We start from the raw sequence: 26,980 nt of genomic DNA on the forward strand, positions 1-26,980 counted from the left end.
ATGAATAAATTAGCATTTTTGTCCTTAATCATGGAGTGCATGGAAGCAGGTTTTACTGAAGGATTAAAAAAACAAATTAGACAATCCATGTTTGGTTAAAGGTCCCATGATGGCAATTTTTTGGTTTTTTTCAGAATAAAATCTTTCCCGCTCTTATAGAAATATTTTTCTTCAGATATCTGAGTGTTTTAACTTGGCATTGTGTTCTTTAAAATTACTTTTTGGTGTATAAGCTCTGGTGTTTTTGGAAGGAAGCTTTTGGCTGCAGACTCACCATAGCACTTTATGTTTTTATAAAACATTTTCTGGAATTTTTCACTTGCCATACTTTTAGGACTTGAAGTGGTACTCTGTCTGTAAGGAAGTACCTCAGAATCTCACAACAGAAGCCACACAGGTTTTCAAATGTTACCAAATGTAGAAGGCAATTCAGTTGAAATCAAAGTGATGCAGTTAAAGCCTTTATCACTTGGAGAGAGTTGTTAGATTAAAAACAAAAGTTATCTTAAGGAAATAGACAGATGCAGAATTACCAGTAAGTAACTAATGCAGTAAAGTTTATTTTAAGCTATGTGTTTTCTCTGTGGAATTATTGCAAGTCTTATATGAATTTGTTAGCTGTGGAACAATTTCTTTTCTAAGCTAGGAATAATCTGTACAGACCAAATTAAAATCAAAAATCATAAGATGGGGGATTGGTTTTTTTTCTTTTTTTGAGGCAATATCCTATAAGGATATATTTGAAATAGCACTTAAAGTTGAATTGTGATTTGACTTGCCTGCACTGCCCTTACAATATTGATGTTAATACAATGGAGTGTCTTGGGATGTACCTCAAATGCCTCTTTCACAGGTTTCAGTTGAAGTACCTTACGTTGTTTGAAATATCTGGTATTTGCCTCTGTTATGCTTATAATAGTAGTGGGGTGTTCTGAGCAAGCAGCTACAAGCTGCCAATGTTAAGTCTGTGGACTGTTTATTTTCACTTTGATTGAACTTTGTTTTCTGTAGGCATAAATTATCAGACATTAGGTTTTGTATGATACCTGTCTAAATTTTCTTGCTTGAATTACATGTTCTGTTCATTTGTTTCTTGTTGCAGGGAAATTCTAAAAAGAACAAAAGTCGATAGTTTACAGCTAAGTCTTTGGAAGCTGCTGCTGCACAGGATGCAGATAGTGACCATTCATTATCCAGTTCCTGTTTGTTCCAGGAAGCAGAGGGTGGTATTGGGTCTAGTAAAAACTGAATTGGTGCTGTAAATGGCTTTAAAATATTTAGAACTTGTAACAGATAAAACAGAACTTAATGCTGGCTCTAAATCAGGAAATACGCACTCTGTGGATAATTTATATAGTAATTACCTTCAGTTTTTACTGTGCACTTTTTAAAACCAGGTTTTGATTTCATGTAATAACTTCAGATTTTGTATATTTTCAAATATGTTTATGTATTAACAAATTCGTATCTGTGCAGTAGTTGTCTATTTTTGAGTTACATGGTTGATTGTCAAAATGTGTACATTCCATTGCCTGTTAATAACAGTTTAAAAATGAGTTTTGAGACTTCTTTTGGCCATGCAAGCTGTGCAGTTACTGTAAACGTATTATTCCTATTCTCAGCCCTTTTGAATTAATTGGAATTGTGGCTTGAAAGGATTTTTACAAATTCACACAAGTAAATGGGATTATTGTTTTAGACTGCAACAGTGAAAACTTTTCCTGCTTGCATTTGGCACTTTGGATGTTGAAGTAGAGCACAAATTACCTGAATTGGGATACTTCTATCAAATTGCTTTAAGCCCTTACACATAACATTTCGTTTACACGTGTATGTATATATATTGGTTGAAGCAGCTGTTTAAAGCTAGAGGAAACTGTGATTTGTCATTTGCCCCAAAAGAGTGAAACAATGTGTGTAGAATAGAATCAGCTTACTGTGCTCTCTTACAGTAAAGAAGAATACAAAATATGTAAAAGATTTAAACACTGAATTTGCAAAAGGTCTTTATGGAACTAAGTCCTGATGAATTCACTGAGGGGATGCACATGGCTTTTTCTGTGTTTTCAGAAGTTTGTGACCTTTAAATCTCCTAAGATTTAATTTTTTCTAAGTGAAGTTTAACACCATGAGTTTTCACAGCACTGGTGGTTTTTTGGTTTTGGTTTGTTTGGTTTGGGGTTTTTTTTAGGGTTTTTTTTGTGAGTTTTGTTTTTTTTAATCAGGTGCTGTGCTGCTCCACACTTTACACTGATGTTCTGTTCCATAATTTGCATTATGGCACTTACTTGTCCCATAATTGTTTACTCTGATATCAAAAGTGTTGATATGTATTATCAGTATGTAATAATAAAATCAACTACATGAAACCAGCCTGACTTTTTTTTTAATTTTGGCTGTGCCCAGGTTGCATAGTGTGATATTGCGGTGGGGTGTTAACAGCTCTTGCTGGTGAGGTGAGTTGAAGTAATTACACCAGTCCAGTTACTCTCAGCAGTGCTTCTCTTTGAGCCTGGCTGCATTTCTGTACCTAAAGCTGCTGTGTGCAAAGGACACCGAGCCCACCTTAGCACTTCTTGCCTTCTTGTCTGCTTGATCACCACTGTGGAACTGTTCTGATAGTTTTTCATTTTAGAAATGCAAAATAAATGTAGTTATGAAAAGGGAGAGGAGATGGGGAGAGCCTGCATGGTCTCTTACTAGCATGATGTTGAATTAAAACCTATGTGCTGGTGCAAATGAAGGTTGGGAAGTGTTTACTTTCTAAGCATTTTTTGGAAGCAGATGCAGCTTCAGCTGTTTCAGTTAGGATTGGAAGCTGATTGCTTTCTTCCACGTCTTTTGAAGCTGCCTATTCTGAGGACTTCTATCTTGCAGGGAAGGTACTAATTCAGCTACTTTAATCCTCTGAATCAAATTACTGGATGTGTTACTGATGCTGCTTTTCATAGGTGGCTGCATTCAGAAAAAGGTTTTGCTTAGGCATTGTTGACATGTCTAAGTAAAAATATGTTTTGAAGATAGTGTCTGTAGAGTTTGCATAAAATCTTATCTCAAACTGGTTTTACAAGAGAGTATACCCCAACATCCAAACTGGAATTCGTACAGAATGTATAGGCACTGAGGTAACATTCCAATGTACATTAGTTTATTAGCATTTTATCTTTGCAATATTATTTGGGAATGTATTTGTGTGTCCCTCTCACCAATCAGTAGTAAACATGCTGAGGGAGAAAATTTTGATCACTCAAGCTGCCTGCAGTTTTTCAGGAAAATGTTTTCAAGGAAGTTCTACACAGCTGTAAACTATCAATACTCAAAAACAGAATGTGGGAAAAAAATTTAAACCAATATTTTGGATTCTGCTGTAGTAATGTTGTAAAGAGGCATAGTACCTTACATTTAACTCAGTGGCACTGGGTCTAGTGGAAATGCCCAGCTAGCTTGTGCTTATTATCTGCTAACCAGATGATTTTGAATCTTCTTCTGACTAGCTCAAATGCTGTTAAATGTCTAAATGGCCACTGTGCAAGGCTATGCTATTAAAAAAATGAAGCCTGACTTCAACATTGCAGTGAAGAATTCATGTTTGAGGCAAAATTTTCCAGAAATAGGAGTTTGAACTACTTTATATATGAAATTGTATGTGCAGATTATCATGGAATGTACAAAATTTGGGCAAAGATATGTTACTAATACTGGAATTAATCTTCAAAAACGTACAGTGTGAATGCTTGACTTACTAGTTTATTAATGGGGAAACTAAGGACAAACTGCTGTAAAGTGGAAAAAAATTTAGAACAATACAGTGTAAAACGGGGTTAAAGAAAAATGACTTAACTTTTTTAATGGACAGTTCACTTAACACAAGTTTCTAAAGCCTTTTTAGAGTGTTCAATTCATGTCTCCGTAATGTTGAGCACCTCATGAAAAATCTTGCACACTCATATAGGTGACTAATTCAGAAAACAGCACTATTTTAATGGGTTTAATAATTGTATTTTAAAAAAATTCCTTCTGAACTTTGTTTTGAAGCTATACTAACACATTTAAGGATTTAAAAATGTTCAGCTGTCCTAGATTTCTGAAAGCACATCTCTAGTAACTGTTCTGTGGTCAAAATAACTGTTTGCTGTAATGAAGAATGAGTTCAACTTCAGAATTGCCCTCTTAAGATCTACTGCTTCATGAGTTATGAAAGAACCAAAGAAGCACCAAATACATTGCCTATTTTAAAAGACCTTTAGCTCTTACAGGTCAGAGGTTTCCTTACCTGAAAGATTAAATTCTAAAACAGGAGTCTTACTTAGGCTGACATTGTAAGCTATGCAAAGGTGTCATCTCATTGCTGTTTTAACAATGATGTGATTATTTTGATTTGTAACATAAGTATACATCTGTGATTTAAACAGCGATCATCTTAAGTGTTGGTTTAAAAATGGTGATGTTTGTCATGTCATTTGTTACTTCTTCAGATTCATTTTCAACCAGCTCAACATTTCAGTACTAGAGGTGCCAAGATCTTCATGATGGATGTGATCTAGGAGCACTCCAAGCAGCATAAATATCAAGACTGAAACATTTGGTTTTCCCATCTTTGTTGAAATACTTCAGCTGTTTATGTGGTTTATTTTCCCTTTTTCACTGAGGCAGCTCCATTTCTAATCCACACTTGTACTGCTCCTGCTCCACCTGCTCTACCTTCCCTCACTGACAGATGAGGTTTTGGTGTGAAGGTCTCCGGCCCAGTGTGTTTACTGGATGCTGATTTTGGCCCAGCAGAGGCCCATCATCTTTAACGGTGCTCACGATGACTCCGAAGAACTGATTTGCTCAGACATACAAAGCATTAGTTGCAAAGAGGAAAGGAAATAATCTTTATAGCCACATATTGCCTAGACTTGAGAAGTGATTTACTGGCTTGGGTGAGCAATGTGAGGGCTGTGAGGTTTTGTAATAATATGAATTCACTGGGATATTAAACTTTGGGGAACCATCTGGCCCTGTAACCTGGGCAAACCTGTTACTTAATACTGTCTGTATGTAAGGTAATTTGAGAGCACTATCTTAGCAACAGCAGGGTCATAATAAAAATAAAGCTTAGTGCAGTAAAAAATGGTAATTGTTGCCAGAGGTCTGATTACTTCCTTCCACAAAGGCTGAATGCTGCTTGATTAAGAATGGTTGTTCTGTGTTACTCTCCATTTTTTGCCTCTGTACTCCTTGCAGCATTGCTCAGCTGTGAATAAAAACCATGTTTGTTTAGAAGAGACCATATTTCCCCGAATTCCTGAATATTTCTTTTAATTGGAGAATCAGAAACTTGCTTTAACTGTAATTGTGTATGCAGAACTGCTGGCTTGGTTGCAAAGGGTGACAGAGAAAAGCTTTTGGGGACCTTTGTAAACCAAGGCCTGACTGGGGCTATGAACCAAACCAGATGGAAACTTGCCCGGGGCAGTTTTCATTGTCTGCCTCTGCTCTGTGTGTAGGCAGCTTTAGACATGTCAATGCTAATTCAGAATCACTCAGCTTTTTGATTCGCATGGCAAACTACCATGCTAAGAGCCCTAAAAGAATCGTAGTTAAAAGCATCTTATGTGAAATTGCAGAGGCAACAGGAGAAATCGTGATTCATCTATACTTGGTTTAAGTCTGATTCATCCTGTGAGTCTGAAACTTTATAAGCTGCTGAGATCTTAACTAATGAAGAAGCCTTTGATGTCCAGGCCTAGTGTCAAAATTGTCTTTATGGTCTTTCATAAACAACACAGCTGGGTCCTGAAAAGACTTAAATCCACAGTATTTAAGAGTACAGGTAATTTCCAGATATTTTAAGCACTATGGATTCTGACTTGGAAGGTAGTGTGTGATGGCATGTAGATTCTTGCAGACTTTCTGTGTATAGAGTTCTTCTGAAATGAGTATGGGAACATCTTCAATCTCCCCTTTCTGCTACAAAGAGTCTTCATCCTTGTCTGGCCTCCCACTAAAGCTTCAAGTTTTTTTTCTCTTGGACTTAAAAGGCTTCAGTTTGTGCAGAACACTTTCTTCAAGAAAGATTAATGGAGTTATGAGCTTGAAGCAGTCCGAATGGAGAACTTCAGTTTCGTTAACTGCAGCCTTTGGCATAAGGAACAGCCGTAATATACTTCTATTTAGTGACTTTCAAATTGAATATAGCGTGAGCAGGGCTGGACAGAAAATACACACTTTGGAAATGGGGAATAAACTTTACCAAAGGTTTCATTTGAAGTCTGGAAAGTCTGGTTTATTTTTAGTCCAAAAAAGTAGGCAAGAACAAGTTTTTCTTGGATTATTGATCTAGCTCAGGAAATCAAGAGCATCTGAATGCAACAAGCACTCGATTTCTCACAAAAGTGGTGTGCTAAATTCTATAAGCAATTTATATGTAGTAGATATACATTGTTTAAATAGTGAATACACTAAGCTTGTAAATTTTAAATAGCAATCTTATTAAGTGAAAGATGACTTTATTAAATGGGAGAAGAAGAATTTGCCTTTTAAAACCAAAACACAAAAGTAATTCTCAGTTAAGATGAACTTTTGCAGGAATTTCTTGCTAAAATAAAAGGCAAACTAGTAGAGCAAAGAATTAAAATAAGTCTAGGAACAAGTGTGTTCTGTGTCCAGTTACATTTGGTTTTTGGCTAGATATGAACTGACAGGTTTCACTTCTGACAAAATAGTCATAGAGAGCAAAAATTTTATAAGAAGGGTAATATATTGCAAATCACGTTAAGATCAGCTTAAATATAGTCAGCAATGTAAACTGAATTTGTTAGCATTGTAAAATATTGAGTTTAATAACTGCCTTTAACAATACTGTATATGAAATGCTCTTCAAGTTGTATTTACAGTACAAGTAATTTTAATAGTTATAATCCATTTTATATATGCTATTCTTTAAAGTCAAATTATATTAATGTCTTTTAAATCTCAGTTTCAGATTTTTTTCACTGATGCTTGAGTTGTATGGCACATAAGTATTTTGGAGGAAGAGCAGGTGGTAGCAGAATTTACTGGAGAATGGTCTTGTGTTGAAAGTGTATACACTTGTCTCAACAAAGGAAAATCCAAACTAATTTTAGGCATGCTGAGTTTGATAAGGAGATAGGAGAAATTAATACCCTTCCCACCTGAAAACCATTAGAAAGGGCTCATGTGAAAGCTAAACAGGGAAAAGGTTTTATTGATTGTCGTGCAGGAGTACGTGAGAGTCTAAAGGACTCATTTTGGAGTATGTAGAAAATACTAGAAATACAATAGAAAATGTTCATAATTTCCTGAAATTTTTGGAAAAACAGAAGGCATCGATCCTCTGGTTCCCTCTGCTAAGAGGCTGAGTGTGTCCTGGGAAGAGGCAGAAGGCTGTGTTGTTTATGGGAGACCATAAATACAATTTTGACATCAAGCCTGAATTTTCAAGGCAAAAGGCATAGTGGGATGGATTTCCAGAGGAAAGAGGTTGGGATCAGGTTCTGACACTTCCAGGGCTGTATGCTGGGATGGGAATGGCAGAAGGAGCTGTCTAACCCTGTGCTAGTGAGGCCTGCAGTGCTGCAGTCTGAGTCTGGAGGCCTCAGGCTGGTGGCACTCAAGAAAGACCTGTAAGGGGAGAAAAATATAAATGTTAAAATTCACTGGCTTGCAAGTTACAGGTTAAATTATGGTGAAAAAAATCCAGGCTATACGGGTTGGGGCTTTGAGAAACCTGGTCGAGTGGAAGGTGTCCCTGCCCATGGTGAGCGGTTGGAACAGGATGATCTTTCAGGACGCTTCCAACCCAAACCAGGATTCTAAGAAAACTCCACTACCTGTCTGTGTAGGAAATCCTCAGGTCCTTTCCCTTATGCAATATTGAGGTAGAAATATGAACAACAGCAAGATTCTGCTACAAACTGGCAGGTACTGGTATTACAAAAGTAAAACTCATTTGGAGCATAATTTTAACAACCAGTATCTTTACTTGGTTTGACATCATAAATACTCATGAACTGTCCTAACTACATTTAGCATTGCATTTTTTTGAATTAAGATAAACCCAGTTTTTTTAAAACCATGGATGGCCAGTGTGTGTCATAGTGCAATTTTTATAATTGCATTTAGCTTACGGAAGAATTTATTTGTAGTGAAAACTGTATTGAACACTTCTACCACAAATGCAGACAAAGCCTGAATAGTATTTCCCATGCATAGTGCAAAGTAGTAATTGCTTAATTTTCAGAGAAAATATAAGAAAACTTTTCAGAGAAGATAAATAGGACAAATGAAAACAATTTACAGAAGACATCCTTCCTTATTAAAACACAAGGGAAATTTCAACCCCCCTGAAAAGCAGTGGAGCTTAAACAGGTGGATGGTGCTTTACAAACATTTTTGGATTACACAAGAAATGAACTCACTGCTCTAAGTAAGCTATCACTGCTATTGGTATCTTTTCATGTGGGTAATTTGGGGTCTGCAGTCCCTGGCAGCTTTGCTCCATGTCCCTGGGAACTCTCTGAAGGGTTTTCTAGGCATTTTCACCCTCTTCATCCTACCCATTCTACCTGCGTGTCCTGTCCTTTTAGAAGCAGTGTTCCGGCATGGTACCTCTGGTAGGTGTAGCTGAGAGATGCACAGGGCGCCGGATAAGAACGACCTTTTGTTACTTAAGATAATACAACTGTATTATCCTCTTGGTTATTAGGACATTTTCCAAGCCTTGTGCTATATGTCTTTGGAGGAACTCCTGTCCCCAGAGGAACTTTGACAGCGCTCATTCACCTCGGAGTCTCCTGCCTTTCAGCAGCTTGCGCTCCGTGCTGGGGGTTGCTCCCACTGAGATGCGGCCGGGCGGAGCTTGTCCTGCCACCGCCCCCGCCCGGCCGGTGCTGCCGCCGCTGCCTCTGCCGGCGGCGGTGACCGGGGCGGGCACGGAGCGGGCACGGAGCGGGCTCGGAACATGTGAGGAGCGGGTACGGAACGGGCACGGATCATGTGGGGAGCGGGCACAGAGAGGGCCGGGGGGCTCTGCGTGGGGGCCGCTGCTCCCGGGCCCGGAGGGGCTCCGTCCGAAGTGGAATTTTCCCGGGAGTTGCGGCGCAGTCTCGAAGTTCTGGCTTGAAACGGGCCGGTGGATGGGGCTGCTTTGTTTTGGTTTAAGAACATGATACAAAGAACAAAAATATTTGGCTTCTTGTTCTTTTCTTTCCTCTTGTTTCCGTTTCTTTCCTCTGTTCTTTTCTTTTTTTTCTTTTCTTTTCTTTTCTTTTCTTTTCTTTTCTTTTCTTTTCTTTTCTTTTCTTTTCTTTTCTTTTCTTTTCTTTTCTTTTCTTTTCTTTTCTTCTTCTTTTCTTATTTTTTTCCTTCCTTTCCTCTTTCCCCTTTCCATTCCCCTTTTCCTTTTCTTATTTAAAGTGGAAGTGGCGAAAGGGGGATGGCTTTGCCTGTCGCTTTGAATCCCAGCGGAACTCGGTAGGGTTTGGGTCCGGGCATCCTGCTGAATCGCCTTCCCACGACTTTTGCCTTGTTAAGGAGGAGTTTGGGGCAATCGAGGAGTGTTTTTTATTTAATACTCGAAGTGAATTGAATTCCTGGAGCCTTTCTCATATTTCCTAGTGGTTCAGCTGATGATGTTAAACTATGCACGTAGGCTGGCGGTGTTTGAAATCCTTGCAGCAGAAATCTCTCCCGTAAATCCAGCTGGGGCAGGCGGCTTTGGGAAAACAACTGAGGCGGATGCAGAATGATGTGCTGCATGGGGCTGAAATGATTAGACTGCACTTACCGTATATACCCTTAGTGCAAACCCCAGAGATGGTGTCTCAAGTGTACTGTAGATAAGAAAAAGTAGAGAAAGTGTTCACTTTCTGGCTGTAGGTAAGCACTCACTGAAGGGAGGCTTTGCAGTGAAGTTTTTGTTTAAAGCTGTAGATGTTCTGATACTTGGAGCAAATAGGTATGCTGAGAAAACTGCTGACTGAGGTATTTTATGGAGCCAAGCAAAAGTTAAGTTACACAATTCTATGCTTTCTCAGTGTTTTTTTCTGTGAGGTGGAGTGGACTAGAAACCCTGAGAGATTTCTCTGCAAACAGGATTTAGCTTTTTTTGGGAGAGTGGTAATGACTGTCTAGGGAGGAGGGAACAGAAGTTTTGCAGCCTGAGGCTCTTAAATATAAACTGTTCATTTTGCTGTTAACTGACTTTTCCCTGTCTGCGGACCGAGACTCTTCTATATCTGTAAAAGAAGAAAAAGTGGTAGGTAAAGACAACTATATGTTGCCTGGTTTTGTGCGCTGGAAGCACCCACAGGGAAAAATGTTGGGAGGAAAGATTAGCTGCTTTCTTGACTATATGTATGTGTTGAGGACAACTTAGTGCTGTGCTCTGACTAGCAGTGGTAGTTTGTACAACAGGGAGTGTGGCCAGAGATTATACTTAACTGATGTTGGAGCTGTAAATCACACCACTGGGAAAACCCGCCCAAAGGCAGGGACGAGGTCCTTGCTTTTGTGCTCATGTTTGATTGTTTTCCTTTTCCCTAATGAGTATTTTTTGTTTTGGTAAACAAGATCCCTCTACCACTCCGTTTCTTATGGTTTTGATTCTTATAAATATGAGCTGATGTCTTTTGCTTCAGAAATCCAGGCTACCCACGAGTCTGTCTTAAAAGACTTCTGGAGGGGAACCCAAATGAGGCTTTTTTTAGTGTCTGCATTATGAATTATACTTTCTGACATGACTGTCATCAGTTGCTATTAAAAAATAGCTCTATCCAAATAAACAAGGATTCAGCTGGAACACTACTTCTTGTTAGTGTTAGTATTCCTATAATGCCTTAAGGCAGGGAGAAGGGGAGTATCCCACAGTGGAGGAGAGAATTGATCTGTCAGAAAATGTTACTGATAGCTGTCTGGGAGTCCTTTTCATATTTAGAGAACTCTGCAAATCTTGGATCATGGGTTAGTCTCCAGGAAGGTATTAGCACTTGTGTGTTGTGCAGTAAAGCAAGGGGTAGTTTTAAATGTAGATATAAAAACTGACTCTGAATCAAAAATAAATTAAAAAGAGAACATTATGTATTGTTTAGTCAATGTGCTAAATAGAGTATTTCTGTTAGCTTCGCTACCTTTTATTATTCACTCTGAAATTAGTGGCAAGGATTTTTAAGTGTACTTCTGTGTCATGTATTCTGTGTGGATTTTCATCCATCCCTTCCCTTGGACACTGCAAACACTAGTAGAGGACCAGGTCTAAATTTGTTTCTAACCATAGACAGTTTAGTATTTTGATATGTGATCTGTGTGCCAAAGCACTTGGGCTTTTTCTTTTTCTTTTTTTTTTCAGTTTGGCTTTTTTTTTCTAATCCAGAGGGCTGCTTAATCCTAAAAAAAAAAAAAAAAAGGTCTGTTTATATTACAGAAGTGGGACAGCCACCCATAACTGCAGTTCGGCTGTTTGGTAGCCCATTATAAATCTCTGGCTCTGCTCAGGGGGAGGGGAGAGGTTTGGGAAGTTAAACTACTTGCCAGAGCCCTCTGCAGAACTGCTGTGACCAGAGCACTTTTGTGGGATGTGCGTGTGTTCCTAATAATAACATGTTTCCTAAACACAGTTAAAAATTGCTTCAGTAGATGCAGTAACATTCCATTAACTTAGTGACCTGCAGAAGTACTATAAATAAAAATAGATTCATTTTCCTGTCTCTTCCAGGCCAGAGCACTATACTGAAGATTTGTTGGCTTTGTTTTCCTTTTATTTTTTTTAGTTATTATAATAACCCAACAAACTGTCCATACAGTAAAATGTCAGCTCGTGTCAATAAACCATTTACATGAGACTCTACTGTAATTGTCCCCTGGCTCTTCGAAATCTGCCTCCAGAGTGTAAGTTATGCAGTCACTATGGTGATGCCGAAGAGGAGTGTGATTCAGAGAGGATAAAGCAGGGCTGGCCCAGTAAACTGAATGGCAGTGGGAACAGAAGCACCTTTCAGGGGTGCACCCACACTGCTCCCCACAGCTCAACCACCTACCTCTGTCTTTTCCCTATCCATCTTCTAATTGGTGGGGTTCACTTGTGGGAAGAAGAAAGGCCCCATGGAGGGATGTGTTGTATACATGAGAGAAACATGCATGTGTACAGTGAAGTGAATTTAAAATTATTTAAATATCTTGTCTAACTAGATAATAGGAAGAAATTAAGTGCAGTAGCACAGGGTAGTCAATCAAAAGCCAATCTCCAGCTAAAAAACATTTAAGGATCACAGTCTTGCAATGAGCACTTTCTAACACAATAAAAAGGAGGAAAGTTTTACCAATACACAGTTACTTGAAGATATTTTGTTTTCAGAAGATGCAATCACATCTTGTGTAACACCTTGCAATCACATCTTCATAGATGTTATGTGTCTTCGATATCCGGAAAGGAAGAGGTAAAAACCAGAGTACTTAATATTGATTTGATCAGGCTCTTTGTTATTTCTTCTAGGAAAAGTGAGTTTTCTTCTGTTAAAGGTGTAGAGTAAAACATAGAGAACCATTTTGTGGTTCTTAGGATTTAATCTTGTTCTCATTTGAGCTAGTAAAAATGTTCCTACTGACTTTGATAGCAGTGTGTGTCCTCTTGAGGGTTTTCCTGACCATCCCGTTTGCCAGCAAAATGGGGCATGAGCATGGGTACACCCTGTCTTGCCTTCTCCATTACCAGCCTGAAATGCAAAGAGGCACAGAATCACTACTGCACATGTGTTACTTAAACCTGAAACAGTCTGTCACCTTCTGAGATAGGAAACCCGCCCTATAAACAGGAAAATGCTGGACATCCCAGATAAGCGTGTCATCTGGAGGAACTGAACTTAGAACTGATGTACCCAAGAAAGATGCTTTGACTTGTGTCGAGTACTGGTGTTTGCTGTTCTTGGCGTTAGACATAATAATATACCAGAGATAAGTGTGGGTTTTGTCACTTTGGTTGTATTGAAAAAAATTCCAAACAGGCTAGAAGTGTACCTGTATCAGGCTCTTATGTTCCAGAATTACCCAGATTTGGTGGTGTGATGTAAGATGTGATTGCATCTTCCTGAAACAAAATAGTTACATCTAGCAGTAAATTGGGAAAACTTTTTTATGTTCGAAAGTGCTCATTGCAAGCCTGGGATCTTTGAGTGTTTCATAGGTGGAGATTGGCTTTGATTGACCTCTCCATGCTGTCTCATTCACTGACTCATGTGTTTTGTAATGTGTTTACATATGGGTTAAGTCACAGCAAGTAGTATGGGAACTGCCACAAGTAAACTTATAGTTCTCCTCAGGAGAGAGAGAAGCCTGCAGGGTAAGAGAACTGCTGTTGTTTTTTGCAACTCAATGCCTGGCTGTGTGCACTGATGGAGAAGATCTTGAGTGACTTCCAAGGATGGCGGCTTCTGGTCACCGTTATGGGATCTTTCCCAATAATAACTAAATTATATATCTATTTTAGTTTATTTCATTTATGTGTTTTTTTTTTTATTTTTAGTTTATTCTAGTTAGTTCATCTTATCCCATTCTCAAAGTTATGTTCCTGATAACAAGCTCTGCAAAAAAACCATTGAGAGGAATGGCAGTGCAGATCCCAGGTGACTGTGTTGCCATGGTTTTTAAAAATTTCTTGGTTCCTGTAGAAAATATCTTTGTCTTGTCTCCATAAAGTCATATGGACACTTGCAGTAAAATGTTATCTCTAGGCTTTCCTGCCTTGATTTCTGTTCCTCACTGAGAAAATACTGAAGGACAAAGCTGATTTGACTCACCCGTGGTGGTGTGGCCGCTGGAGTGGGGTGAGGGAGGGTGTGGGAATCGGAGCTTTCTGTGTCTGGGAAGAGTGGTTGAATTGGATGGTGTTACACACAAGACCAGTCATGCATCGTGTTTTGTTGTCTTTTTGAGGCAGCTTTGGAATGACTTCACATCTGAGTGTTAGGGAAGGTCTCCTAGAATGGATCTGGACATGAAAAGGAGTTTGTTTACAGTGCATAGCAGCTGAGGTTTGGGTGATTATTCATGGGAAAGATGAGAATTGCTCTGAGTAGCTATGCTAAATTTTCATATAAACTGGAAGGTCTTCACCATCTAACCTCCTCCTGCTTTGAGCAAGAAGAGGTACTTCTTTGGGGAAGACCCACTTCAGCCACAGCTGAGCAGACTTGAAGAATTAGCAGAGATGTGAATCTGGCTGCTTTTCTTTCATTTTTCATTTGAGAGCTTCCTGTAAGTTCCCCCTTCCCCTCCCGTGTGAATCTTGTATCTGCTTATAGCCCTTAAAGCATGAGATGTGACTCAGAGACAGAGGAGTTGGCATTTCTTCAGGCCTCTGTGGTCCAGTGCCTGTGTGTAGCATCCCGCCCAGGCTGGATGCTCGATGCTCTCCCGGTATGCAGTGAGTGTCAGTGCTGTAGCTGTCTGTACTTTTTCTTGTGGGGAGTCCCCCAAGTCCCAGACAGTGTGACATCATCCTCACTACAGATGGTTTCAGCCTCTGCCATACCCTTTACCTATAAAGGAAAATCAATGTGGTCTCCAGTTGGGAACATACTGTGACGTTTGTGTTGATGTCCTTAAAAATGTTAATATTCTTAAGCTTGTGTGTGCATGTACCAACCACTTTTTTTGTAACCTCCCCTCTGACTTCGGGCAGGAACCAGCAATAGTGAGAGGTGTTTGCAAGAGCTACGCCTGGCTTTGCTCTGGGGACGTGTGCGCTGTCAAAAGCTGAAAGCTTTAATTCCTCCAGCTCTCAGGGCCAAGAGGAAGGAATTCCAAATTAAACAGATTAGCTGTGAGCTCCAAACTTCTCCCAGCTGTGCCTATGCCCCAGAGAGCAAGCAATGTAAATATATGGTCACATTGCACTTTGAAGTTGTTGTATATTTTTGACTATTACACCAGTTCCTTTTTAAAAAGTGAGTAATGTAATGGGAGGCTTAATCCATGTATATATCCCAAATACAAGTGAAAGCCAAGAAATTCCTATTTCCCATCAGTTGTGCCTTTTGCTGATGTTTATTTCAGAGTTTTATGTTGGAGAAAGTTTTTTGTGTGTCTAGGAGAGGTGGAACAGAGTTAAATAAAAGTGTGGCCTTATGTAGTATCAAAATAAAATCTGAGGCAAAGCATCATAAATCAAGCAGTATTTTATGTAGAAGCTGTGCTTCAAGTTTTTTTGCGGAGTTAAGTAGTAACCAAAACGGCAATACAAAGAATATGGCTGTAAAATAGAGATAAATCTGCCATATTATACTTGGTTATCACAAGGGCTTAGAAATGTTTAAGGTATTTTATGTACCATATGTGCTTTATTGCTTAAACCACAGAGAATTTGCACTTCCTTTCAAGATTACTACACTTTGTGGCAAAATGCTTGAAGAATTGTCTATGTATTTGTTCAAGAAATGGTAACAAACCTCATATGGTATTGTTATGGGACAGCTTCACCACAGCCTGCACAGTATGCACTTTTGCACTAAATTTCTATATAGCTTGTATGCAACAGACGACCTTGTTCCTGGAAATACAATTGACATGTAGTGTTGTATGAGGTCCATAGTTTTTCTGAAATGGTGGAAATAAAATGACCAGGCATTATCTGCAGCATAGCTCATGAGAAGAGCTCAGCTTGTTTTGAAGGGTTTATTTAACTGTTTTGTCACAGTGTTTGTAGATAAATCTGGAGGTTTTTTTGAGCTTGAAGCAATTTATGAGGCTGATGTTTGCCTAATAAAACCCCACGGTGCAAATCGCACCGTGCTCAGGTGTTGCAAAGAGAATTTGTTTAGAAGATGTATGGCTTAATAGTTTTGAATCCCTGATGGCCTCTGGAGCTAGAGAGGCCGTAAGGAATATATTTATACAATTATCCCTTTCTGTGTGTTTGGGAACATGAGTACTGTCTATTAAACACTGTGTTTACTTGCTTTATGCTTCACAGAAGGGAAGTGTTTCCCTGCAATTCCCCATTAGTTGACCCCATGCTCTTCCAGTATTTTAAAAGAGGACTTTTGCATTTAAATTAGAAGGGACTTGCTTGAGGGTTTTGACTGGTGCCAAATGCTAGGAAAGACCCTGGGAATGAGATGCACAGGGGGTTCAATCATGCACTGTGCAGGTTCAGATGCTGCTGTTTCCCTGCAGAGAAGGAGGTGATGTGAGGCTGCACCATCAGGGTGATGGGGACATTGCTGATGGCAAGTCAGCATCCTCCGCTTGCTGAGGACTGAGGTGTATCTGGATTAAAAGTACCAAAATCAACATCTTGAATTGAACCACGGAGTGAGTAGGAAGTTATTATTAGTGCTCATTGTAGGCAGAGGTAACAGTACAGCCCCAGCAAGGCACAAAAGTTGAGTATTTTTGTTGCTAATTTGATCTGGGATTTCTGAAGCAACAAAGAACCCAGTAATAGCTATAGCTTGTGAAATCTCTCAATAATAGCATAGGGTTTCTTTTCCTTCTGTCCTTGAGGTATTAAAATGAAGAAATTAAGCTCCAACTACTGTTCATTAAATGCTGAGGGAGTGCATTAATCTGATAAATGGAAAGATTATTTTCAGCAAAAGATCAATTGAGATGAGTCACAACTTTTGGGGTCACTGGAATTAATGCATTTAGGATCAACTTTATTTCAGCCAGCTTTTATTGGCAGTTTCAATATTGTAAAAATGGTATTTCCTGTCACAAATCTGAAGGAGATACCACACATGCTTGTAATTTAAATGTTATGGGCCACATAACATATATATTAATGGAGATCAGTGGCATCTTGTATAATTTTCCTGCTACTGAAAGCATTGGGGTTACATTTATGTGGGTCCCTTGAGGGACCTTTGCCTTCTGGAGGAAAAACATAACCATCCTGAAGCCCAAATGTACTGCAACTTCAAGGAAGACTATCCCAATTTATAAGAAGGAATTTGGAGCACAGTTTAGGACAAAATAGGACTTGAAAGCATTACTTTAATGTGTTGCGCAGATGTAAAACCATCACAGAACAAGTGATATAAAGTAGCGTAAGACTGATTTTATATTTTTTATAATACTATATGAATGGTGCTGCCCATAACACATGAGAGAGTGTGTTTTCTTTTCTTAGCATGGCACTATACAAACAGCTTGTAAAAATCCGTTTGGACTTTTTTCCTTCATTCCTAGTAGTCAGTTTTGGAGATCAGTGAGCAACAACTGGGGAACCACTATCAATTTCAACACTTCTTGCCTGTGTGTTTTTGCTATCAGAGCACCTTTTTTTCTTTAAAAAACTCACATGTATCTGAGACAGTAACAAAAGCGGAAAGCTTCAGCCTCCAACAGGTACACTGAGAGTATTGTGACTGCAGAGGAGAGCTCCATCCATGAAAGAGGTTTTCTTTACTGACACACACTGACTGAAGTTAAATATTTGGCAGGTGGATTTCAAGCATCTCTTTGTTTTGCAACAGGAAAAAAGCCTGACAACTAATCTGTAACATCACATTTAAAAAACTGAATAGTAACAGACATTGTGGAAAAAAACCGCCAACCATCTGGAAATAATAGAGGACACTGAAAAGCTTCGTTTCTAACAAGAAAGGAGAACATGCTGCAAAGTGTGTTCTTTATTGTAAACAACATTTCTGTATACTTACATACCCATTTTATGATCTCTGTTTCACTGGTGCATCTCGGTGCTGTGTGATTTTCCTGCTGAGCGTGGCAGTGGTTCCACTGAAGGGCTGTGCCTCGTTGGGCTGCCGAGTTTGCTGTCATTTCCGCCGAGCTTTGCATGGTATCCTGGCATCATGCCAGAGCCCCTCCGGAGAGAAAGGCCCTCTCTCCCATCCACAGTGTGGTTTTTTTTCTTGCTGGTGGTCACTTATCTCTTGTAAATGCCAGAGGAGTTTTTAATGGCAGCCTTTGAGGCTGTTTCCTTATGCTCTGTGTACCAGGCTATCCCACAGTCCTGGCTGTTACAAAAAAAATCCACTCCCCGAGTTATCATCACATAAGCTGCTGTTAACAAAAGAGACTTGTTAAGATGAAGCAAGGGCTGAAAACTTTGAAATTTCTCAGCCTGGAAATGATCAATATATACTACTGAAGGAGGCATGGTGGCAACTGAGGGAGAGAAGGAGAAGAGTGTGTAATGAGAGGGAAAAATGACCAAGTCCAAGAACAAATAGCTATGATTTTTCTTTCCATTGCTTCACTTTATTTTGATCAAGTATTGTGTGAGTGAAGGATACACTGGTCCTTGTGTGTGTCTGAGCTATGATAATAATTTGTAACTTGTTTGCTCCTTTTCTCTCTCTCTGTAAGTGGAGAGTGCTTATAAAATAACTAGCATAGTGCAAATATTTTTCTGAACAAAAAGGTCGAGAGTTCAAAAAGTAATGAAGGACCAGAGTCCTCCTCCATTGCAAGCTGTCATTGCTCAGCTGCAGTGAGTGGGCTGTGCCATGGTTATGGCACTTTCTTAACCTCTATAAACTGGCCAAGAAAGAATGGAGAAATGATAAAAATAGTGACTTATTATGTAAGATTTCACTTGGCTGAACTGTGGCATGCCTAGAAATGAACTGCTCTCTAAATGTTACAGATAAAGAATGGCTTTTATGGTTACATGATTGCAATGCTGTAGTACTGTGCGGTTAATAAGCAGCCTAACTGCAGTTGTCTGTGCATGAAGGGGAATAGCTTTAAGTCATCGTTAGCTGACCTTAATTAATGGAATAATACATGTGCAGGTGGTTTTTGTCTATATGAACTTTGCCTTCTTTGTGCTTTCAGGCAAATGTGAATGTGTTCTGACATAACAAGAATAACTTTTTATCAAATGAGCGATGTTTATAAGTGCCCCATGGTGCTTCATTGTATGTACACTGCTCCTCCTCAGGCATTAGCAATTTATTGGCTGCTCCTTCATCAGTCAGGAGCAGTGGGGAGGAAAACCTTTGGAGACTACATTCCGCATAAGGAAACAGTGAACACATTTAAATTTCAGCACATGATTTAAAACCAAAAAGGCAAGATTAATTATTTACTGGTTGCAGTCCTGCTCAGAGGACATCCAGCTGAGTCCTTTACCAAAGACACTTTGATGAAGTGTAGTTTATTAATTGGTTTAAAGACCTGTCTCTTTTCCAGGCCACCAGCCAATTCAGTGCTTAGCAGATATGTATATTGTTACTTGGCCTTGACTTGTGTTTCACCAGTGTTTTATCTGGGGTGGGTGCTTGTAGTCCACCCTTCAGCAAGAATGTATCATTCATTCTTTGGACTAGTTTCTTATTTATAAGTTTAATGCTTCTCCACCCTTCTTTCTAACATGTCCAGTCTCTGATACTGAGTCTGGGTTGAAGGAACTGATGTAAAGAGATTCCTGCCCAGGTCTGGAAGGCATCTGGTACCAGTCCACCCATGCTGTTCCTGCCAGAAGGCACCTCAGATGGCAGCATGGAGTGGTTGATGAGTCCCAGGCCAGTTCTGGTGGCCACAACACACTCCTGCTGCTTCTCACCTGGGGATGCTCATGCAACTGCTCTGTTTGCCTGTGTCCATTGCAGAAGAAGAACACCTGCCTGGGAGAGACCCAGGAACTGGCCGCTCATTGCGTGTGTAATGTAGATGGGCTGGTTTTAACTTTGTGGCAGTAGAATGTGTATCTTTGCCATCAGCCCTGAGTTGCTACAGCTTTCAACTGAAAAACCCAATCCCTTCTCACCCCTCCTGATTTTTTTTTGGAACGGTTGCACCATTCTTAGTAAAATGCTGTTTTGTTTGATGAGAGGAAGGAGGGGAAACCTTACCTGGAGCAGATGCCTAGTGTGAAAAGTCCCTGTCCATATTCCAAACTGCATGTAAGCTGTATAGTATTATGCTGTGTAGTATTAAGCTAAAAGCATTATGCAAGCAGTCCTGTACCACTGTGGGGCTTTCTGCTCTCTGATTGCGAGGCTGCGTACATCAGATGCTCTGAACTGCTCATAGAGCTTACAACACTTTGATTCCCAACATGGGAGAGCAGGAGGGATTTGTGGGCAGTTTATCTGTTTCTGCACAGCTATTTTAGGTTATACATGTAGAATACAAAGTACACTGGATTTGTGAACTGCTTGCAAATCTGTGCTTTGTGTGATTTGAATTTTCTAAGAGTTAGGTTTGTTTTGTCTTTCAAGAGAATTTATTTCTACTCATGTTTCTTTTTTCTTCATAGATGGTTTGCAGGTGATGTGTGTGCAAGTGCCTCAAGTTTCTCCTTCAAGATGTGTTCCACAAATCCAGCAAATTGGGTCACTTTCGATGATGAACCACTCTTCCAGTCACCTCAGAAATCACTTGATAATCAGAGTAGTTGTAAAGCAAATGGCCTTAAACTCAATCTGTCTAGTGTGCATGAGTCTTCAAGTAGGTCGTCTTCTACAGGCAGCACTCCACTCTCATCTCCTGTAGTTGATTTCTACCTAAGTCCTGGACCCCCCAGCAACTCTCCACTTACTACACCTACCAGAGACTACCCAGGAAACCCATGCATCCCAAAGTCTGGGATTCACATGCTTTATCCCATCCCTGAATGGCCATCAAATGTTAACCTTCCATCACCGGGAATTTGCTCATCCCTAGCCTTGCAGAAACCAAGCAACCTTCCTTTGAACACCTCACCTAATGACCATCCAGTTAAGGCTTTGGTCCCAGAGTCAGCAGATGAAGAAAGCCCTAACTCATCAGGGAACTGTGAGGAGTTAGCTCCAGGGCGCTTCCCATACATCCAGAGTGACTGTGCTTTTTCCAGTCCTTTTTGGAAGGAAGGATGCTCACTCAGCATGTCACCAGCTAATGTTACCATGCACAGGAAGGACAGAATGTTCGACAGAAGCACTTGTCATCCTAAAGACAAAGAATCTTGTCATGATCAGAAAAGCCTTAACCAGGGCTCCTTCAGTTACATCTGCGAGAGGCTTGAACACCTGCAAGCTGATAGCTGTGACACTGCAGAAACCCCACCCATCTCCAGCACTCAGGCATGGCACAGGCTGTCCCCCACTATCCCACGGAGCCTCTTCAGGAGCCGCAGAGCAGATGGGTGGCCATTCATGCTGAGGATTCCTGAAAAGAAGAACATGATGTCATCTCGGCAATGGGGCCCTATTTACCTGAGCGTCCTAGCTGGAGGCATATTGCAGATGTACTATGAAAAGGGCCTGGAAAAACCTTTCAAGGAATTCCAGCTGCAGCCACACTGTAAGCTATCTGAACCCAAATTAGAGAGCTACAATGTCTCGGGAAAAATCCATACCGTGAAGATCGAGTGCATATCATACACAGAGAAAAGGAAATATCATCCCAAAGTAGAAGTGATCCATGAGCCAGAGATTGAGCAGATGTTGAAGCTGGGCACCACAGATTATAATGACTTCACTGATTTCCTAGTAACAGTTGAGGAAGAGCTTATGAAACTTCCTACTGTTTCTAGACAAAAGAGGAATTATGAAGAGCAAGAAATTACTCTGGAAATAGTGGATAACTTTTGGGGGAAAGTCACTAAGGCAGAAGGAAAACTTGTAGAAAGTGCTGTCATCACCCACATTTACTGCCTCTGTTTTGTGAATGGAGGTGCTGACTGTTTTCTAACCCTGAATGACCTAGAGCTCCAGAAGAGGGATGAGCGTTACTTTGACAAGGAGGAGGAGGAGAAAAAATGGATCGATATTCTTGATTATCACTTCCATAACTGTGTCAAAGTGCAGGAATTCGAGCAGTCACGGATAATTAAGTTTACACCCCTGGATGCCTGTAGGCTGGAGCTGATGCGTTTCAGGACACGGTATAATGGGCAAGACCTTCCCTTTTCCGTGAAGGCTGCGGTAGTGGTTCAGGGGGCATACATTGAACTTCAGGCATTTATAAACATGTCTTCAACTGCTCTGAACCCAACACGTTTACCCTGTGAAAACATTATGATACGCTTTCCTGTTCCCACACAGTGGATCAAAGCCCTTTGGACCATGAACCTCCAAAGGCAGAAGTCCCTAAAAGCAAAAATGAATAGGAGAGCGTGCCTTGGTGCTTTACACGAGGTTGAATCTGATCCTGTAATACAAGTCTCAGTTGGAACAGCAAAATACGAGAGCGCCTACAGGGCTGTGGTGTGGAAGATTGACAGGCTTCCGGATAAAAATTCAAGTAAATATTTGTGCTGTAAAGTGATGGGCTTGGGTGTGTGTCTTCACTGTTTTTGTGCTTGTATACCTCCATCAGCTACTGTGGTTTGGGCTCTTACCTGTGTGATGCTATTGGTAGAAGCTGGAGTAATCTTTTAGAAAAAAGAGAATATAGCCTTATTTATTTTTTTAAGGATATTTTCCTAATGTATTTGATGGAGGCAGATGTATTATTTTCAGTCATTTTAACTGTGCAGCACGGAAGTGTATCTCATCATTCTGAGTAAACCTCAAGTCTGCAGTAAGAGACAGAGGGAAGAGTTTATTCTTTCTCTATACCAGCTAGGCAATGGGTGGGATGGGAAGCAAAAGTTTTTTGGTAAAATGATTTGTCCACCCACTATCTCACAGTTAATAGAAAAGGTGGTATTGCCACTATTGGGTCTTGGTTTTCCAGCATCATTTGAGAGACGGGAGGCATAATACGTAACTAGAAGGTACTCTGGTCAAATTTCCAATAGGAAGGTGACTGTGCTTTTGCAAAGGCTGATATCTATTACCTCTTTCATGGGTTTGTGCATTGAGATTGTACATCCATGACATTAACTGCACTGACAAAAAATGCCTCCCACTTTATTCTCATTTCTTTCTGGTGGTGGTACCTCACTGAAAACTTGCAGCACTAAAAACAGCTGCATTTATAGTTGCACACATGAAAGTAGTTAATTTGCCAGAAAAAAATAGACTTTCTGGAGAAGAAAAACATAACTATTTGGTTTTCAAATTCCAGTTTTTAGTCACGTTATCAGTACTTTTTTAAAGGCATACTACTTTTATAAAGGCATTAAAATTCTTGAGGAATACAGTATCCTGCTTCAAGTTCTGTAGACTGAAGGCATTTGATCCTTTGCTTGAATATACATTATGTGTACTTGAGGCTTTGGGAGTCTGTGTAAGACAAGGGCACCTGTTAAAGCATTTTGCCTAAAGTATTTGTAATGTCTGTACTTTTAAAAAGGGAGTAAATGTGTGTTACTGGATTTTCCTAGTCTTGTATTATCCTAACTACCTCTTTAAAATGTCCAGAAAAGATTTCATGTTTTTAAGTCCTGGTTTCAGGCATGCTAGTAATAAGTAGACATATTAACTCCCAGGTTCTGAAGCTAGATATGTCTGCAGGTAAGAGTTAACATTCAAAACTATTAAAAAAACAATAACAACAACAACAACAACAACATAAAAGAAGAGTAAAGGCAAAAAAATTCTCAAGAATTTCCCCCCCTCATTTTTAACTAATTTTAAGTTATCGTTAATCTGTCCACTTGTTTAAGTAATTATGACTTTATTTTAGGTTTTTTACAGTTTGATATTTGAATAAAGATTGATATTTCAGTGACAGAAGTAACAGATTGACAGAAAAAGTGACACAGGAGCATTAGCCTGAGCCTATATATGAACTAAATTGCTTGTGGTATTAGAACAGCATTTATAACCATTCTACAACAAACAGATGAGAGCTAGAATGTTTACTAATGGTCTTGCATGGAAATACTGGTCCCCTTTGCATGTGGACTGGGACTTGCTCAGGTAATGAGGTCTCAAGGCTCCAATGATTGTGCCTTTCTCTTTCATTGGTGCACTCTATGAGAGGAACAGCACAAACCCTGCTGTGGTCAGAGTCAGAAACAACATTGTGTTAATGCCATCTCTGTTTTTTCCCTTCTTTTGCTTTAGAGGAAGCTGTGGTTCGCTTGGACCTGTGGCTAATGCCATATGGCTCCTCCTGAACTGGCTGAGCCCTCCCTTTTACATCCTGGGTTTCTCTGCTCGGCTTAGAGGAGATGGTGGTGTCTGCCAAGCAATGGGTGCGCAGCAGGAGGGCGGAGGAGATGCAGCATCAGCAGACGTGGTGACACAAGGCAGAGAGCCACGCCAGAACTAATTGTGGGGGGAGAGAAAAGACAGAGAGAGGGAAGATAAGGGGAGGCAGTAAAGGAGGGATTGGGAAGACTGGAAAATGGACAGGGAGGGCAGAAGAGTTGATGAAAAGATGTAGGAGAATTAGCAAGCAGAAGAAGATTCTTCAGGTCTTCCAAATCTGTGGGTATGGTGTCCTGTGCCTCAGGTTTCAAGAATTTGCACCATACTACTGTGACCCATGTGTTTTCCCAAGGCTTATGGGACTAACTGTTTGGGTAGCTTTTAGTAGTCTTTTCTATTTAATGTAGGTTTGGTTTTGCAAAATCAAGTCAGCAATTTAGGCAATTTTAAAGATGATTGTATGTCTTCCAAAGTTTTGAATTCCCTGTAATTCTTTCACATTAAGATTTTGATGTGCACAATTAACTACAAATTTAAGTAAGAACTGTTCTTTGTGGCATTCTACAGCTTTAAATTATTTTTCACCAGTAACTTAAAATTTTTGACATTTGAATAATTCCTCTGGCTGAGATCTGCAAGATCATTTGTATCCTTGAAATGTTCATGCATTTGAAAAAACATTTTAGTAGTAATACTGCCTGGTTAAGTTTGAAACCTCTTTATCAAGTGCTCTGTACATAGTTAAGAGTTTAAAAATAGAGTTGTCCCAAGGCGTTCCAAGAATCTGGAAACAGTCAGACTAATAGAAATATGTAAACGTTCATAATATGTTTATCTCAGGGGGAAAAATATGCCAAGGCTTTTGCTTTCAAAAAGCCTTGTTCAAGACTTCTTAAAAAAATAAAAAGAAAAGGTTTCCTACAGTTACATTGTGGCTTTGGTAATAGATATTGAAATATGTTCATATCCACTGGATTCTACTAAAGTACTTCCTTGGAAAACGGGTCAAGTGAAGTTCATATGAGCTGTGAGATACCCCAGACTTTTAAAAGCTCCCTATGCTTATTCAGACATACAGAGTTTGGAGTCAGAATGTTAGCATTATTTAAAAAAAAAAGTAAAAAAGCCACAGACTGAATTGCTGATTGAATGAAATTTCTGCAAATTGATTCTATGTTTGTGAAATTTGGGATTGTGTAAGGAAATGCAGAATATATTATGATTTTAGCACAGTATTGAGGCCAGTCTTTGCAGTAGAGAAGCTGTATGCACCTGTGTCACTCAGGAAGCAGAGGAGAGACTAGACTTGGAAATGCTCTATTTTAATCACTTGCTGTGTAAATTGGAGTCCTGTGGTGTTTCCTGCTGTGACACCTCCATCCTTAGGCTGTTGTGTAAAGCAACAGCTCTTCAACTGATTATTTCTTCTTTCATTCTGCATCCTGGAGCCATGCTGAGGAAGCAGTGATTAAACAACACAGCAAATTGCAGCCAGGGAAGCTTGTGGCTGCTGGCAGCCTTTTAGTCCCTTTAGCATCAGAGCATGAGACTCCAGTGTGGGATGTGATGTGGTCCCCAGAAACAGTCAGCTGCTGCTTTTCTTACTTTCCAAACTGCCTAGGTGAAAACTCCAAGCCATGATTTTTTCTGGTGGGCTCCATCCCTGCCCAGCCACTTCTTTCTGGCACCAGCACCATTGCAAACTGTTCCTTGGTGGTGGTATACCATTCTCACTCGCCTGTTTCCTATGCCTTTCTCCCAGCAGGTTGGGTGAATGCACCCATTTAGACATAGCTGCAGAGTTACTAACTTCTAACCATCATGTTATAAATCTGTGTCTTAGTAATTGTTGATGTTTTCATGTCCAAAATAAGACTTTTAGAACTGGACCAATTTTCGCAAAAAATAGAATTACTACTTAACTAAAATAACCAGTACATTTTATTGGCTTAAATTGCTTGTCTTCATCAACCTTTCTCAGATCAAGGTTGCTTGAGTTCTACTTACACAAGTGAATAAGGGCTAAATAATGTGAATAGACAAAAAGTTAGATTATTAATTGCTTTTGAAATGCCATATGAATGCTAAATGATATTGTTGAATCTAGTTTCATAGTTTTACTGATCTTTTGTTTGTTTGGTTTGGCTTTCTTACTGGTATTCTTTAGAGAAAGAGAGCAAGATTTTTGAATGTTTTTAGGATACAAGAGCCAGATTGGATGATCAGGACAGACAAAAGTCTCTCAATTGACAAAATTCTTAAGAAGTTGCACAGACATGTAGACCACAGGGTTTCTGTCTCCTAAGTCAGCTAGTAAAAGCTCAGTTATCTCCCTAAGTTGTCCGGTTGCCTTTCAGGAGTGATTCATTATACCAGGTGCTCATGTGTCCACGATGCCTGTTGGGCTATGTTTTAGATAGCTGGGCTTGCATCTGAATATGTTGTCTTAGCATGGTGTGCAGATTACATACACTGTGCCTGCTCCAACCCACTCATCTTTCCACAGCATCACCTCCTCTCTCCTTCTGGCCATTACTGCATTACAGTTTGCTTTGCAAAAGGATCTTGTACATGCAGCCTCTCTTTCTTCTTCTAACTCCAGTGTAATACAAAGCCTGGGAAGCAGTAGTTTCATGGAGCAGAAATGGCAAGGACCAGCTACTTTTAGGTGGAAACTAAGGCGATGTTCAGTCTTCCAAAGTGTTGGTTGGTCACTTTGTCATCTGACAGCTGATGGAAAGAAGTTGCTCTGCACTCCTAGCACAGCTCAGCAGCAGGTGAAGAACTTCTCCACAAGTGAAGTGAGTACCTCCTTCTGACATTGACATTGGTACAAGAGACAAATGGACTGGGGGGCACCCTGTATTTTAGGAGTATGCTAAAAGGTCCAGTGGAGACTGCTCCAGAGGACCCAAGGCAGTAGCCTTACTGAGATCCCAAAACTATTGTCTGTACCTTTGCAGGTTACCACCTAAGGAAAAGGA

At 39.9% G+C, this 26,980-nt stretch overlaps 2 protein-coding genes across 4 annotated transcripts in view; both read left to right on the plus strand.

The window, feature by feature from the left end:
- PPP1R21 (protein phosphatase 1 regulatory subunit 21) overlaps positions 1-2,373 on the plus strand; it is a 32,213-nt gene extending 29,840 nt beyond the window's left edge. Inside the window, 1 exon segment of the mRNA XM_071580315.1 lies at positions 1,103-2,373. Coding sequence (XP_071436416.1) covers positions 1,103-1,132 — 30 coding nt within the window. The 3' untranslated portion in view covers positions 1,133-2,373.
- A 6,522-nt stretch (positions 2,374-8,895) lies between these two features.
- The window catches only part of STON1 (stonin 1), a 44,529-nt gene continuing 26,444 nt past the window's right edge, over positions 8,896-26,980 (plus strand). For 2 of the 3 annotated variants that reach the window (XM_071580389.1, XM_071580369.1), the window contains exons 1-2: positions 8,896-8,981; positions 20,231-22,197. In XM_071580389.1, the coding sequence (XP_071436490.1) occupies positions 20,280-22,197 (1,918 nt within the window). In that variant the 5' untranslated portion in view covers positions 8,896-8,981; positions 20,231-20,279. The remainder of the gene's footprint in view (positions 8,982-20,230; positions 22,198-26,980) is intronic. The other variant, XM_071580379.1, reaches the window with a different exon arrangement.

The sequence above is a fragment of the Pithys albifrons genome, chromosome 2 (genome assembly GCF_047495875.1).
Source record: "Pithys albifrons albifrons isolate INPA30051 chromosome 2, PitAlb_v1, whole genome shotgun sequence".
Taxonomy (NCBI): domain Eukaryota; kingdom Metazoa; phylum Chordata; class Aves; order Passeriformes; family Thamnophilidae; genus Pithys; species Pithys albifrons.